General features: G+C 35.8%; 1 protein-coding gene across 2 annotated transcripts; it reads right to left on the reverse strand.

Moving 5' to 3' along the window:
• Nucleotides 1-7745: 7745 nt before the first annotated feature.
• Nucleotides 7746-18154, reverse strand: LOC110455883 (ATP synthase mitochondrial F1 complex assembly factor 1-like). 2 transcript variants are annotated; one of them, XM_021506298.1, is made up of 10 exons: nucleotides 18055-18154; nucleotides 16475-16825; nucleotides 15516-15672; nucleotides 14176-14238; nucleotides 13657-13707; nucleotides 12431-12478; nucleotides 11470-11565; nucleotides 10982-11048; nucleotides 10413-10453; nucleotides 7746-8194 (listed from the first exon to the last, which is right to left on the reverse strand). In XM_021506298.1, the coding sequence occupies exons 2-10, from the start codon at nucleotides 16789-16791 to the stop codon at nucleotides 8021-8023; spliced, it is 1014 nt and encodes a 337-aa protein (XP_021361973.1). In that variant the 5' UTR covers nucleotides 16792-16825; nucleotides 18055-18154; the 3' UTR covers nucleotides 7746-8020. The 2 variants fall into 2 exon arrangements, with proteins under 2 accessions (XP_021361973.1, XP_021361974.1); XM_021506299.1 differs by having other exon boundaries at nucleotides 17991-18074.
• Between the last annotated feature and the right edge of the window lie 41 nt (nucleotides 18155-18195).

Below are 18195 nucleotides of genomic sequence, written 5' to 3' on the forward strand. Positions count from 1 at the left end.
ATCTATATTTCATACTTGCTTAAAAGTTGGCTACCAATAATATCTTTCAACATCAGGAATTTCAAGAAAATTGACAACCGGTAAATTTGTCATATAACACTTTTGATTCAAAAAAAGAAATACATAACTTTCTTTCCATTTTTCCTTTAGTCCTTTGGTCTTGATATTTGGCAAGTAGGTTGTTCATGTGAATTGATTTAAATATTGTAAACGTTGTATGGGGAGGCAGACAAGGATACCTTTCCTTGCTTTATTTGTTTAGAGTTAATGTTATAAAATAATGTAATGTTTCTCCATATTTTGTTTAATGAATGGGCAATAAGCCAAGACTCCTTAAAAAGGGTCGAAATGAAAAAAAGTACTACCCCGGTGCACGTATCCTGATGCACGACATCAGGGGGTAATTACCATATTTGTAAACATTCATTGAAATCGGCCCAGTAGTTTATGAGGCAGACAAAGGTTCTTTTTCTACAAAGGGCCAACATTCCTTTTGAAAGGTTCGGAATGAAACATACTATTCGGATGCACTATGTCAGGGGGCAGTTACCATATCTGTTTTGGAGGAGTTGTCAGGACAAATATTTTTCAACAAAGAGCCATAACTTCGTTAAAAAGGGTCAGATTGGAAAAAAAAATATACCTGGATGCACACCATCAGGTGGAAGCTATTATACCAGAAAACTTTCGTTTAAATTGACCGCTTAGTTTTGGAGGACTTCTCTGGACAAAAATAGTTCATCGAAGGGCAATGAAAACATAATACCTGTATGCATAATTTGAGGTAGTGGTTATCATATCTGGAAACTTTCGCTGAAATTGGTTCATTATTTTAGAAGGAGTTGTCCGAAAAATCTTTTTTCTACGGACAGACAAGCTGATTCCAGTATACCCCCTTTTTTGTTGCAATAAATAATAAAGTGTATAATAGTTTTACTATTAAGATTTTTTTTTTATATATATATAATTGCATATCGTTGTCTTTAACACAATCTCAAAATAATATTATGCCGGTAGGTACCTGGGATGGAGTGCTATGAAGTTTCCTCATTAAAATGACATTGACCTGCTTTCAAGGTCACAGCGGTCAATTATGTCAAACGCTTCAAACCAACTCTCCTGAAGAACTTAAATGTATGGAATCTTCATATTTGGCTGATGGCTTCCTGGCATGGAGTCCGACAAAGTATGAGAACGAAAATAACCTTGACCTACTTCAAGGTCACAGGGGTCAAATGTGTCAAACTCTTCAAACGACTTCTTCTGAAGAACTGAAAGGTATAGAGTCTTTATATTTGGCTGGTGGCTTCCTGGGATAGAGCCCGACAAAGTTTGAGAATAAATTGACTTTGACCTACTTACAAGGTCACAGTGGTCAAATATGTCAAACGACTTCTTCTGAAGAACTAAAATGTATAGAATCTTTATATTTGGCTGATGGCTTCCTGGGATGGAGCCCGACAAATTTTGAGAATGAAAATCACTTTGACCTACTTTCAAGGTCACAGCGGTCAAATATGTCAAACGCTTCAAACGACTTCTTCTGAAGAACTAAAAGGTATAGAATCTTCATATTTGGCTGGTGGCTTCCTGGGATAGAGCCCGACTGAGTTTGAGAATGAAATTTACCTTGACTTTCTTTCAAGGTCACAGGTGTCAAATATGTCAAACTCTTTAAACGGCCTCTGAATAATCGAAAGGCATGAAATTATAATATTTGGCTGGTGGCTTCCTTGGATAGAGCTCACGAAAGATTGCAAATGAAAATCACCTCAACCTACTTTAAAGGTCACAGAGGTCAACAACATTTCAATCAATTTGTTCTGAAGAACCAAAAGGAATGGATTCATAAGATTTCGCTGGTAGGTTTTTTGGAAAGAGCTAACAAAGTTTGAGAAGGAAAATGACATTGACCTACTTACAAGGTTCAAGGAAAAATATGTCAAACAGCCTCTGAAGAAAAGCCAAAAAGCATAGAATCTTATAATATTATTTGGCTGGTACATGTAGTTTCAACAGATGGAGCCGACAAAGTTTGCGAGGGAAATATTTGTAGTGCAATGAAATATTTAATGAGAATATTTTGCTATGACTGCTTAAATATTCAGGTGAGCGATACAGGCCCTCTTGGCCTATTTTTTATAATATGTGCTTTATGTTTCTATTGGCGTTGCTGTCGCTTCTATTTTTTCCGATGGGCTCGGAGACGAAACTAGACTCAAGTTGCATGGAGTACGATACCCCTAAAATGGTCTACATATTTTCTCTTCTACTCTACCACTTACTTTTTTGAACTGGCCTCCCTTGGTCATGAATGAGTCGTTATATTATTTACCTTATTGTGTGGAAGGGCTGTAAAACCTTATGTGTTGTTGGTATTCAATGTTGCTGATAACAAAATTGGAATTTACATGGTTAGTAAGTGTTGTTTAAATACGCTATGTTGCCGTATTTTTATTTTTTTGCAAACGTGTTGTTTTGAGAGTAGTGTTTTTAGTGTTGTTTGTAGCTAGCGTGGACAAATAGTAAAACTGTTGCTGTTTACTACTGTTTTAGCTCACCTGAGCCGAATGACCACAAGCTTTGGACAAGGTGCTTCACTGAGGGAATTCTGGAGCATGGTTGGGCAAACGAGAATCAGATTTGTATTAACTCATTCACCCCTGAAATTTCATAATGATCTATTCCAACCTTTGAACTGGAAGAGTTCAAATGTATCTGCAGCGATGAATGAGTTATCATAGAGTATGGAGTAGTACCGAACAGAGCAGTACAGGTAAATCTTTACAATCCTTTACCTTCCGTACAGGTGGAGGCCTACAAGTTTGACCTAAAACATCATTCAAAGGGACTGATTTTGTTTTTTTATGAACGGAGGCCAGCTTCTCTCAGGGGAAAGAGATAGAGGAATGGGGCCAAATAGGGGAAGTAGAGGTAAAACTTTATTAAGTCTTCTATAGGAATAAAGGGATTTTTCCAAATTTGCTCTGGAACAACCTTAGGCTATGAAGAATGTGAGTGCACGATAAATACATAAATTTGATATTTTGTATCATTTCACACAACTTCCACAAAGGATTATGATTCAAATTCTTCAGATTAATTTAAATAGACAATCAATTGTAACCCACTCCAACTCCCAACAGATTCCATCACAAACGTATTCATTAAGGGCCGGTTTCCAAAACGGCCCCTTCTCTGATTCAAATTTCCTGTTGGTGGTGCATTGCCCATGCCGTTGTGGTCCCTAATCTATGAAGTATAAAGATTTAGGTCACTTGGTTTGTTTTTTATGGCTCCTCAAAGTTGTACCTTTCAGAAGCTGAAGTGTTGATAAAATGTGCATGTTATGTAAAATATTAATGAAAATCTAATCAAATGATGGTCACCGTAAAGAATACATTCATGGCATGATTGTGACAAAAAATCATGTTTCCATCGCGCCATTTGGCTGTTTTATGGAAGAAACAATCTCAAAAATGCCATTTTCGATGATAACATTTTAGACACAAAAACTGTGTTTTTTAGAGAATACACCCTTTTATGGGCGTTGGATGCAAACCAATTTTTATCCTATTAAACAGTACGTAATATGCTATTGATGAGAGGAAAAATCATCAAAATGTAAGTGGTGGAACATTTTCAAATGTTGGGTTGAATTAGCCTATGGTTGAATTGCCGATTTTCGACTTTCTTTAGATAATTAACAAAAAAACGAGAGTATTTGCTCGGTATGTTGAGAATATGTACACAGATATGAAAAAAAGTGAGAGAAACACTTTTTCATAAAAAAAATCCAAGATGGCTACTTCACAAGTCCCCGTGGTTGAAGACATTGGCTGACAAATAGACAGAACAACAAACAAAACGTGTTCCTTATGATTTTGGTTGGTTTTCGCATTTACGGGAGTGTTCATAGCTACGGGCGATTGTATAATACCTATATTTATAAGTTTGGTTAGTCACATGGTAACGGGGATCTTTCATATCGAGCCCCAAACATACTTTCGACATATGCACTCCGTTGCCGCATGGAAAACTATTTCAAGTTTTGTCGGAATTTCTTTACCTGTGGTTGTAATGGTCGAGGGTTTTCCAGCGTCCTGTAATACCCAAGGTAGTACAAGATACTGGAGATGTGCGCACACATTCCCATCGTTCTCTCTCCAACTGGGCACTGGCAGTAGTAGTCCTTTATTGGGGCCTCAACATCGGGTGAAACGGTGAACCGTATCCAAACGTTATATTTCGTTTGGCTTTTGTGTCGAGAATGTATTTGACATCGGAGAAGGTCTGGGGAGTGCTGGTAAAGCCACACCTCATAGTCTCCGTCATCACTTAAATGTTCGGCGATGTAACCAGGAGCCAGAGATATCTGATACGTTCCACACGTAATGGTTCTCAAGTAATCAAGATCGAGACGGGGAAACAGTACGGAAGATGCATCCATCTTGACAAACTCGGACCTTGCCCGTCTAGATAGATCCGGATCTGTCTTGACTCTCTGAGCTAAACCATTCGGTGTTGTCAAACGGTCCTTCATACGTTCAGCCATTAGCCTATCTTTGGCATCTCTCTCTGGAGATCTCTGGTAGATCGGTCCTCTAATACCATTCAGACAGGCTGTGACGGTTCGAAGCAAAGCCTCGATGACATTGATAAAGCTGTTAGACACCAATTGCGTTCGGAAGAACGTCCAGTGTTTCAGACGACCATGATAGGATTCCACAATCCACCTCGATTTGGTGATAGTTCTGTCAAGATTTGCTTGGACGTCAGAATGTTGACTTTGACCGGGTTTCAGGTATGACGGCATGCTAGCATTGAGGCCAGAGGCTTCGAGAACTGGTAGGACATCTCTAAAACCTCGGTCAACGACAACGTTGTCGTCTGGTTGTAGCCAAGTAACTAGCTTGTCCATGACTTTTTTTGTAATTGTAGCATCATTTTCGCTGCCAGTGAATGGTCCTACTGTGTCCAGAATGTAGCCATCTGGTAAGGCGATGCTCATGAATTTGAGATAGTTTCTCTTCTTCTGGCCACAGTAGGACATTCTCTGGAGCTTGTGGTCGGAGCTTTTCTGGATATAAATATAGGTGCCATCTAATATGGCAGTGGCTTTATCTCCAAAAAATGCTTCTGAAAAGACAGTATTGTGCCCGAGCAACTGTTCTCTTGTCAAGTGATCCGGACCTAGAAATTGTGGGACTATCGATGTGTCTAATGCCTGTACTATGGAGTGGAAAGTTTTGGACACACTTGACTTGGAAATTCCAAAAAGAGAAGAACACTGACTCCAGGAAATGTCGGTTTTCAGTTTTACCCAGAACAGTAATAGAGCATCGTGTGTAGTCTTGGTATATATACCAGATGAAAGATATGGGGAACAGTGCGAGTGGATTTCGAGGAACTGATCTTTGGACCAACCTGTCCAGGCCATGCATGCCGAGTCATCAAGAGAAGAAAAGCTTATTGTAAACGCAGACTGGTTCTGTGAAAGGACGTGCGACACCTCTAGGAGGTCATTAATGATTTCGGACGATTTTGATGGTAACTGAGATTCCAAGGAACCTCTACCATCAAGGACAACCTCTGTAGACGGATCTAAGTCGTTACCAATAAGGTGAATGGAGCAGACGCGGGATGAGGTGGGACACCACAGTTTGTGTGAATAGATCAGGTGATGTCTTGCACGTTTTGGTAAGACTGATGATTTTGTTCCATTTCTTGCAAAGGTAACAAGACAGAGACAGCATTTTTTGTGTGAAGATGATCCATTCAAAAGATCATGAAGGGTCAGCAACGGCAGGATATGGGACGGGGAGTCGTCTTCTTCCTCTATTTCCTGGTTCTGCTCGGGTTCAGGTTCAGGCTGATTTTTGTTCCGAAGATACTTCATGTAGCACTTCTGGCAAATAAGTGCTTGTTCCTTTGCTGACATCAATCCTTGTTGCACCAGCGTATCTAGGAGCCATTTATATTGTGGACTATTTACATTGCGTGCACTTCTGTTCTTATTGCCACTACGTTTCTTGAAGTATACTTGACACCCTTCTCCAACACATTTACCCTCCATCTTGAAACAATAACGATTGGTTTATGAAGCGTCGATAAAGTAACAAAATAGCAAGCCACCGATGATTGCTGTAAACAGCTAATACTTAGTAGTTTGGTACAATTATGCGAAAATGTGTGATAAATAACGAACAACTAATTACACAAAATAACAAGACAATATAATAAATCACATTCAATACCTCCAAGAAGCGCAGAATTGATTGATTACTTAGAACAAAATAAAGTATTTCATATGGATAATCTATCTATTCGATGTGGCGTGGTCGGCAGGCACAAAGAAAGTGAGACAAGTCAGGGTCCCAACCCTGACAGAGCCACAACGCTTTGGAGATGGGACAATAAAACAAGGAAAGTGAGACAAGAATAGCTAGCGTCGAGTCAATGATTCCGTAAACGTATAGACAAAGACAAGAAGATACGGATAAATGTACAAGGCCACACGATCAGAAAATTCAGAAGAGGACAACTTGAGATAGAACAGTATTCATGTATCAGGGTGTCCTCAGTGTAAATCTTTATATCGATACTGTTTATTTAGTCGTTACACATCATAAAACTGTCATGAAAATATCCGCTCTGATATTCAATATAAAAGTTTGTATATAATAAGCTATATAATAGGGTTTCAGACAAGGTTGTTACTCATTTCCCCTTTTCTTTCAATTTACAACCACATTCAGGCGGCGATATGAGAACGTTCCACCACATGGAATTAGCTGATTTTTGGTACACATATGAAACAAGTAAAGCTCTATCCGATTTTCTGATGGAAATTTGCATCCAAAACTATATAACGGGAGAAAATTGCAATTTTATGGCATTTTTCTTCATAATTGTGTCTCTGCAAGTGCATTTTCATCCGAGAATTTTTTTTTTTATGTTTTATGAATAAACACGATGTTTTGGAAATATTTATCAAAAGAAATTTATACTATGTTGCGAATTACAATTTCGAGATAACCTTCTTTTATTTACGAACTTATGTCTTTGATGCTGAAATTGACAACTTTATAAAAATACATTTTCACTGAAATTATGAAATCTGGGTGTCGGAAAGGTGTAAAATTATTCTTCGGAAAAGAAAAAAACAGTAGTTGAGCTAGATAAGAAATTATACGGGGGCAGGCTCCTATGGAGAATTAACATTACTGGAAACAGGCCCTTTAAACAAAAAACACACTTTAATTTTATTAGATTAGGTTAATAACAGATCAAGAGGTAATCCTGACAACTTTAATAATGTATTCAAACTTAATTCAACGGATGTTAGAGATTCTACCACGTAACACTTTAACTGACATTTTTTTTAAAACCATGTAATATTTTCCATGCATATGTAACACGTTTTCTAAAGCCTTAACAATGAAAATGAGGCAACATGTGTCAATTGTTTGCATGTGCTGAAATACAGCATAGTTTTAACTAGATGATCTAGGTCACACTGCCTTGTAGGCACAGAAGTAGACACGAAAGTAGACACGAAAGTATATTGTCGTGGTGGAATAGATATAATCAACATATGTTTGTATATTATGGTGGAATATATATATATTCAGCACAGATTTAAAAATTCAAACATTTTCTCAAAGTGGTTACATATATTCCGCCATGTGTTGATTATTTCTTAAACAGCACAAAACATATAATGAAACCTGAAACGTTTAAAAAGAAATCTCCATTATTTTATTGTATTCTAAATTAAAAATTTGAATTAATTAAATATCATTTATCAGTATTTTCCAATACACTTAGTTGTTAGCACTGTAAGATATGTGTCTACATTGAAAATGTTACACAGTGCAATGATACACTGACATGCAGACCCCAGGGGGTATTCAACAGACGTAAAGTGATCAACATCCAATCAAAAACACGTTTTCCGTCTTTAATATGTACAATTATGGCGTCAATATTCAAAATAATGTCTATAAACCAGTTAATGCTACACCTCCATCTCAAGCATTTTCTTCATCTTTTTATATTCTGATATAATTTCCTGGTAATGAAATTTCTCGGGCATATGGTTGAACAAGCGAACCAGGTTGAATCGTTCCATACCAGGCTGACAATAGTACATTGTCATCTGTTTTACTAAAATAAGGGCTTCACTTTTTGTCTGAAATGAAGCAAATAAAACATTTGTTATTCCTTGCATAGAAATAATGAAAACATTTTAAATGATTAATTTTAAAGTTTTTGTGATCTTCAGTTCTGAGTGCAATTTTAAATAATACAAATGAAACATTCTTTAGAATAGAACATGGTAGTTAAAATGCTCATAATATGTTAAATTTGTAATACAACATATAATATATCTGATTTAGATTCAGATCAGTATTAAGTGCAAGTAGATACAACAAATGTACTGTAAAATTGTATTATATTAAGAAGTTCTTTTTACACAACCAATAATATTTTCTATGTAAAGTTTTGATGACTAGTGCGATATATACACTGTCACCTTCATCAGACAAATGACCAAAGAAGCGTATGTACACAAAGGTGTAAAATGTGTATGAGTTGTCCATAAAAACGATGTCCATTTCGGCTACGCTGGAAACGTATGTACAATAGTTGTTATATACTAGCGGAAAAAAGAAACTGTGCATGCCTAAAATGTGTTAAATGTATAAAAATAAATGTGTATGACGTAGAACAACAAGGTTTTCAGGGACAATTTATTTGTTATTTATTAACAGTTGCATTCCATTTTTCACGTTATGGAACCAATAAATTCCGCTCAGGAGTGACGTAAACACAGCAGGGATCAATACTGTGTTCACAAAGTTAATACTGCGTATGTCCACCATTTGCCTGAATGCAAGCCTGGCAACGTCGACGCATGGAGCCTATCAGACGGTTCAAGAATGCTTGTGGGATGACATTCCAGATCTGTACCAACGCTGCAGGCAAATAAGCCAACATTACCGGTTGATTAGGTAATGCCTGTTATCTGCGCTTCATTTCATCCCAGACGTGTTCAATGGGCGACAGATCGGGGGATACAGCAGGCCAGGGCAACACGTCAATATTCTGCTGGGCCAGAAAGTCCATAGCGACACGAGCTGTGTGTGGACTGGCGTTGTCCTGCTGTAGCTTAATATGACGTTGCTGCCCTAGCATGAATGGAACAACGTAGGTACGGAGGATCTCATCACGGTAACGTAGCGTTCAAATTCCTGTTAACAACCACCAGAGGCGTTCTCCCGTCGGCTGTGATGCCGCCCCAAATCATAACGCTGTCTCCGCCGAAAGAACGTCGTTGTACCACACACGTGTCACGAAAAAACGTTCTCCAAGGCGACGATACACTCTGGAACATCCGTCACAACTATGCAAGTGGACTCATGACTCGTCCGTAAACAAAATGCCTGCCCAATCCTGTCAAGTAAATCGTAGATGCCTTCTGCACAAGTCCAGACGTGCTACTAGATGACGTGGCAGAAGAACTGGGCGGATTGCAGGACGTCGTGGACGGAGAGCTCGTTCACGCAATCGGTTCCGTACAGTTCTCGGGCTTATTGGTAGCAACCCAAGGATTGTCCGTGCAGTCAAACTTGCCGTTTGGAAGCGATTTCTCAAATGGACAAGCCGAATTTGGTTGTCCTGTTGACGCGACGTCACAGGTGGACGTCACGCACGAGGTCAATTGTGACGTGGCCAAACTGTTGATGTCGTCTCCACAAATCCTGGATTGTGTTTCGATGGACATAAAAACGTGTAGAGACAACGGCTTGGCCCTTACCAGTACCATTAATCCGGAGCCTCGGCATAGCATTAATCACAAATTAAAACGTTATAATGATGTTTTTACTGTTCAGTGGTCTCAACAGAGTGACCCAACAGTTGAAAAACAAACTTTCATTTTCGAATTGGATGGCTGGACGAGAAACTTGTCAGAAACTTTTGAGTTTCGAGTTTGAGTGAAACGTCAAATAGAAAATTTTATTGGTAGTGTAAAAAGAACTTCTTATAATATAATCCATACTTACCAACCTGAAGAAAATGTTTAGAAAAAAGAGTATTCTGATAAATGATCAGTATATTAATAGTATCACAAATTAATTTTCTTACCGGTAACAGAAAATTTGGCTATGTTGAATATGTTTTTTTTTCCCCAGATTAACACCAACTGAAAACTTTATTGTGATATATATTAAAGTACTTTTTCAAATTATCAAAACAATTGATTCAAACTGAATCAAATTAATTTTCACTAAAAAATCTTCTTTAATACAATAGTGATGATATTCTGAAATGTTGAAAGGTTAAATATCGAATTATTTGACCGGTGCACCACTATATGTTTTTGCAGTGATTGAAAATCAACCTACCAGAATATCACTGTTATACTGGCCTGCCATCAGAACTATACCTGAAAGGAAATCATAATTATTAATTTGCATCTCGAATGAATTAAGACATATCAGTGGGTTTTCCAAATTAATATCTGTCAATTTGAAAGACAAAAAGAGCATCAAGCAACCTATTTACTAGTTTAGATATTCTTATCTATTGAAGCATATTGAATCATGCAGAATTCTAGCTATAGGATCAAATGTATATCTGGCAACAAAATATTATAAACAATGACAATGGAAGCACTTTGGAACAAATGAATATTTCAATAGACAGGACAACGTTATTTTTAATGGCAAGTGGGTTTTTTGGGTACAAAAACTTTGAATATTGAACTGGGTTTGGAAATCAAATGAGGAAAGAACCAGTATTATTACTGCAAGGACAACAGTTACATATATTAAGTCAATATAGGTACCTAAATTTTAACCTAATTTGTAGCTTTTATGATATCCAATTTCTTAAATTAGTTCTATTTTGCTGTTGTCAAAATCAACAATTTTTCAAAGAATTTAAATGGAAAATCATTAAATTGGAATCAAACCTTTGTCCTTTTGAAGGTCCTGGAAGTGAGTTAGTGTAAGACAAGATAAGGCGCTCTCTTTCTGTGTCTGTATAAAACAGAATATATCGCAGGTTACCGTGATTGTGAAACAAGTAAATAAACATTCTTCTATTGATAATTCTGATATACATTTCAAGATATTGTGTATGGTAAAAATACTTTAACACACTGTTTTCTAAAAAGAACTCGCACATTTAAAGGACTGGCAATATTGTACGCAGTGTTTGTAATATTTTTCAAAATAGGTTGATATTCATTTTATTATTATTGACACTAATTTTACTAAAATCAGTTTAATACTAAATGGAATGACATTGTCTTGATTCATCAAAAATTTCATTTTACCAACATGGTTTTTACTATATAAAACTCATACAGTGGAACGGATTTGCCTTAATTTTGTGTGTCCATAATTAAATGTTATCTGCTCATGATAGGTCTGAGTCTGAGATCTTGTGATACTGTACCTGGTACATAATAAGAGGGGTGAAGAACACTTCTTTTCCATTGAACTGTGACAAAATAAACTCGAATCCATCCTGACGTGGCAGTGGGTACACAAACTGTAATGTAAACACACTTGTCAGTGACAACACACATTTCACGCTTCCAACTACACATGTACATCATAAGTTATATTTCTTATTTTTGCAAAAAATTGACGATCTGACGTATTAAATGAAGATTGAATGGTACTGCTCTACACTCATGTATGGTTAATTCTGGAACAGCCCTAATAAGATACAGTCTCAAAATCAAACGGTTGACACTTTTACCACTGATGCTGTTCTTAAAACAATGTCAACATGTGTTAAAATGATGAACAAACTCTAGCAAGGCAGTTGATATGATAATCTTCTTACAGAGTGTTTTGTTGACTGGATATAGCATGATGTTTATATCAATTTGATTGGATAGTCTGGGCTTGACTTGTACAACTAACCAGATACATAGCATATCTAGTCAGTAACAACTAACCAGATACATAGCATATCTAGTCAGTAACAACTAAACCAGATACATACCATGTCTAGTCAGTAACAACTAACCAGATACATACCATGTCTAGTCAGTAACAACTAACCAGATACATAACATACCTAGTCAGTAACAACTAACCAGATACATACCATGTCTAGTCAGTAACAACTAACCAGATACATAACATGTCTAGTCAGTAACAACTAACCAGATACATACCATGTCTAATCAATAACAATTAACCAGATACATAACATGTCTAGTCAGTAACAACTAACCAGATACATTCCATGTCTAGTCAGTAACAACTAACCAGATACATAACATTTCTAGTCAGTAACAACTAACCAGATACATAACATATCTAGTCAGTAACAACTAACAAGATACATACCATGTCTAGTCAGTAACACAATACATTACTTACCACTGTCAATCAATACTTACAACAGGACAGACTCGAGACTTCTCCATCAGATACTCATAGTCCATCTCCTGTAAGATGCAACCAATAAAGATGTTATTCTTCAGAAAAAACACTGCTTTTTTTCTTGCAAATATAAAAGTCATGTATATTCATAAGGTGAGAAATTTGAATGGGACTATTTAGTAAAATAACACCCTTAAAATGGATAAGATACTGGAAATGTATATCTCCTAACGAAACTTTACATAGTTGATAATGACATGAACTGAGGCAAACTTCCAGTGTTGTAAGTTTTACCTTATGGGAAAGCTGATGAGTAATATACAATGTAGCTATGACCAAAAAAAGCACAATATCAAGGCCTTTTAGGGAGAAGTAAATATGTACAGTACCACACTGTCGACTGACAACACAGAGTCAGTGAGTCTGATTTCACACATTACACATGTCGCTTTGAATTTACACAATACATTGCAAGCAAGAATTATAAGTACAGGTGTATCATAATATATAAATCTAATTAAATACTTCTGTTCACAGCTGGATTTGAATAAAACTAGACAGGTTTAATTAGAGTATGCATGCAAGCAGGTACAGGGAGAATTTCAAACCGCACAATGTGTGATATATGTAAGTTTATATGTAAAATGAATAACTCATGTGTAACGATGGTTGAGGTGTTGTTTGGAAGATGCTATTGATTCAAATTAAATACTGGTACTTCTATTCCAAAGAGGTTAAGTGAAAAAAGTGAGAGGTTACCTTCTCTCATTAGCTGGAAAGATATATTTGTAAGTTAGAAATTCACCGACAGCTGCCGTTAAAACGTATGGTTGTACAGTTAAAGATTCTTCATTACTGATTAAGAATGCTTAGAAAACATTGTCTCTTTTCAATTTTTCAACTTGAAACTATATTATCACGAAGAACTTAGTGAAAAAATATTTAAAAAAATGCTTTACTATAAAGTGTCCCTTTATTAGTATTTAAATGTATGTATATCAAATGTTCTAGACAATGGTTTTCAGGATATTTGATATACATGACTGTTGTTTTCAGATTGAATTCGACTCACATTTTTTTGCATCAAATTGACTAAAAAAAAAATGTGTTTGGTATTACTCACCACAGAAATCATGAAAAAGTGGAGAAATAAAAAAGACATGAAGCCTCAAAACTGGGGAAATAAATCTAACTTCCAATCTTTAAACAATATCTTGATAAGTAGTGACAAATCTTTGCTTACCTTGACAACTCCAAATACACAATCTTTTGATACATGGTATTCTTTCCAAATCTGCAAAAAAAAAAAAAATCATTGTTTTATTATTGAAAACATTCATTTTTCACACGTACCTGATTTAATATCTTTAATGTAACTGACTTTTCTTGTACAATTTATTTCAATTTAAAAAATTATTAAATCTTAAACATTGAATTCACTGCCCTTATTCTAATTTATTTATTCCATATTTTAATATGATATTTTTGTCTGAGAAATACAATCACGTATCAGATGAAATAGGTTTTACAACATATTCTTAACATTCAAGATATCTTATTGTTTAAAAACAAAGGGATAAGACAACAGGCAAAGCCTACAGTTAATGTATATATATTCTTCTCTCATTAACACATACTTATACATGTATAGTATTTATTATACACTGAACTTCTCTAATTCGAAAATACTTATCCCAAACATTTAATGTTTGGTAAAAATAAGTTATCTTTGAACTGTTAACTTTGGAGTTTTAAACATTACATGTGTAATTTCTTCTGGTGTTTTGTCTTTCAGCAGGTCCATCTTCATTATCTCATTTAAACTCTGAAAAAATACAAAAAGAAATTATCATTGAAATGACAGCACAATATTATTATAATAATACTGTCATACCAATAAAAGATCATTCTTATAAACATATGTTACATATCATAAAGCCACGAAACAATACAAGGAAGGTGTTTATTAAAGGGTTGAATATTTAATAGTTGTATCACTGCACTCATAATTCCTGTACATCCAGCATTCTTGTTAAACGTCAGATGCTGGCAAAAGTAGCCGGCCATTCATCAACTTTGAACCGGCTATTTTTTTCCGAGTATGTATAGGTTTAACCGGCTATTCTTTTCAAGTCAACCACCTCTTTTAAAATTTATTGATAATACTGACATCAGAAACAGTTTTTAAGTTACATGCTTTAAATGCTTTTGGTATCGGTAACTTAAAGGAATATATATGAACAGTGATTTTATATTTGGCAGATGCCACAATTTAGCACTTTCCATTAAGCACAAAAAAACCTAAAACACAATGTTTACAGAGAGTATCTCCCAGGCATTTCTAAACAGAAGCTTGTTTATATACAACAATAACTTTGTGTTGTCTTTGATACGGAATGATACCCATTGCCGGTCCGATGCCATGAGTATGTGATGAACTTTGACAATGTATTCATGGAGACAGTGGCAGTTTTAAAAGTATATCATACAGCTAATCTTGGCTGTTTTTACTTATCAGTAGGATAACTGTTCTATTTATTTTTCTTACATAGCAAAAGTGATCAACTTTCTGGTAATACCACATGCACATATAAAACAAAAAGAAATTAAATTTTAGTTTGCTTGTGTGCTGATTTTTTTTAGATAATATCATTAAAGGGGAGCTAACTATTACTACTGTGATCATATACTTAATCATAAGTCACACTCAATAGCCAGATAAACTAACTTCAAACAGGAATATCTGTTTGTGAATCGATCAAAGTAGGGTACTTTAATAGCAGTTAAGAAACAATAATACAATAAATAACATCATGCAAAAAAAAAAAAGTCCATGATATTAAAGCCTTGAGGAAATGATTCTTTTTATATTGTTTCACTTCCTGCTTTACATCACCTACATTTTGTGAGATATATGTATCAGTGAGTAACAATTAAAATACCTCTCAAATATTTATGAAAACATGGAATCAGAACAATAGATATAGATCAGGTATTGCACCTTTCACAAATAACAGTCTTTTGGAGAAAGGTCTTTGCAATACAATCACAAAAATACATACTTGTGAAAATGAATTAGTTCACAGTACATGAATATCTTACATTTGGGGGCCAGCTGACAGGGATGGCTCCTGTTCTTGGCTCATCACCTTTGGTTTTAGCAGGAGGTGGGGCTAAGTCTTTCCTAAACATTTCTAGCTCAGCTTGTTTTGTTGCTTCCATTTCTTCTAACTTGGAATGGTACTCCTCTGGTGCTTCGCTAAAAATACATACCGTTCATTCACATATGAATTTCAGCATGTTTTTATCAGAAGCAAAAAGAAATATTAAATTGAAAAAAAATCATGTAACCACAACTGTTATTTTTCATACCGATAACAGTTTTGCAAACTTTTTACTTGTGCATATTAGAACCAGCTTGTTTTAGTTCATTAAGCAAGTTCATTAAGCAAAAGTATTTTAGTACATTTATATAGCAATGTCTTGAATTGGCTGCTTCAAATAATTTCAAAACATTTCAATGTAAAACCTTTTAAGTACAGTACATTTTAAAACAAGACAATTATCTATCAGAACAAGAAGAAAGCAATTTCAAAGTTAAGCATCATTCATATGACTAAAGACAAATTACCATTATCTGATTACCTTTAGTATCAATAGGGCTGTCACAATATATCGGAAAACAGGTATATTGCAATACATGGGTACATGTATATCATATCGTACCACAATACAGAGATGAAATATTGCTTTGTGTTTTAACTTTGCAAATTACTGCAAATTTTAACAGATATGCCAATAAGCATAAAATGGGCTTTTAATAGTGGTGGGAATAAGTTAAAGTTTTGTAATCGATGGTTGGTTTGACAAAAACTTTAAATTGATGTGATCCAAATTATATGATTAAGTCTGATAATATTCTGACAACAACTTATTATAAAATTGAGCACATCCTTCCTATGACAATATATATCGGGATCCATATCGCAATATATTCATTCTGTATTGCAATATATCGGGATACACTCTTGGCGTATTTTGACACCCCTTAGTATATTAACCTTTGTTTTTGCTTCAGTTTATGCCTGTACTTTTCAAAAAATGCATTCTGCTCTAACTCCAGCGCTGATTGCTTTGGTGCACTTTCATTGCTGTACTGTCGTCCTAAAGGCTTTTTTGGAAGTCCTGCCAGATCCATCATGGTTGGCCATCTTAAACCACACGAGGGTGAACAGGTCAAGGTCGGAATGCTTGTACTTTTGGAGACAAGGCTACTAGCTGACGATATGTGGCGATTTGGCAGACGTGACCAACAGGACAGACAGACACGCAACAAGTTAATCCGAGGCATTACTCCAGTGTCAATGCTGTAGTTCATTAGAGTCCCAGCTAATACATGAAGACAATGTGGTCTGTAAAAACAAAAACACTAGAAAAAGTTACATGCAGTTCTTTTTAAATGACAGCTTCAGTCAGGTCAGGCTTTTCAAGTATACAGCTCTTAATGTTTGATTAAACCTTGCATGTCATTTGAGAACTGAATTATCCTGACAAGTATTTGTCCTCTCGATGTTGTTTTATGCATTGGAGATGAAATTACTTAAATGTATATATTGCCTTAAAATTTTACTCTGGGGAAATTAATGTTGTAATTCTACATTTATATCACTTTTTTCTTGCATAAAAAATCCACCAAGTAAGTGCAAAAACAAAGTGTCTGATTTTCATGTTACCAGGAACATTCTACAAACAGCTAATTGTTTGACCCATATAAAAACATTTATTAAAGCGATACATGAAAAGGGAACAATGTGATTACCCCGGGGATTGAACCTGCAATCCCCGACTTCCTTATCGGATGCTCTACCACCGAGCTAAAGGGAAATTACCTCCAGCCTGAAGCTAGGAGGTGACCGTAATTCTATGTACAATTAATATCTGCCACACTACTCCCTCCTTTTTAAATGTGTTCGCCCTCGAACACCACAACAACACGGTTTCTAACTACTTGTCACCACAGGAAGGGCCACAAACATCACTTGTAACAGTACAGAGAGTAGTGTGCCTACACTGGCGATCAAACCTGCGATCCCAGACTTCCTAGTCGAAGGCTCTACCATGGAGCTAAAGGGAAATTTCCTCTAGCCCTAAGCTAGAAGGCAATAGTAATTATATGTACAATTAAAATCAGCCACAAAAGAAACGTGTGTAGTGTACTTTTCATACTGATGGTGTCAATTGTTCAATAATTGAAAGGTGTTATAATATTGATTTGATATGTATGCAGACATATACTAAGACAGCTAATTTCTAATCAAATATAAAAGAATTGTAAAAAGCATGGGCACTTTTATTTTCCTTAAAAAAATCCAAAATAAACTTTGAACTAAGGTGTGTACGTCGTGGATGTGTTAGAAATACTAGGAACAAGCGCTCAAGTATGCCTCCCTGTATTTCACAAAAATATAAGCCGAGGATCCGGCCGGTGTGTGTTTTCGAGGGGGGGGGGGGGGGGGGGGGGGGNCAATTGTAAACAAATCGGACGAGTTTAGTCGTTAAGAAAATGTAGAGACTCACTCAAGCTAGTTTGAAGAGAACAACAAAGAAAACGGAGTGCAACTTCTAAATTGGAAATGCTTACAGTGATTCGTTGTAGGTCGGTACACAGCGAGTCTACTTATTTAGCTGAAAAGCATGTAGGTCGAGCGATGTATGTGTAGGTGAAGCGCTTGAACAAGTTCGATAGTAAATCACCAATCAAAGCAAGGTCTTAGGGGACCCT

Source organism: Mizuhopecten yessoensis, unplaced genomic scaffold (genome assembly GCF_002113885.1).
Source record: "Mizuhopecten yessoensis strain PY_sf001 unplaced genomic scaffold, ASM211388v2 scaffold8393, whole genome shotgun sequence".
Taxonomy (NCBI): Eukaryota; Metazoa; Mollusca; class Bivalvia; order Pectinida; family Pectinidae; genus Mizuhopecten; species Mizuhopecten yessoensis.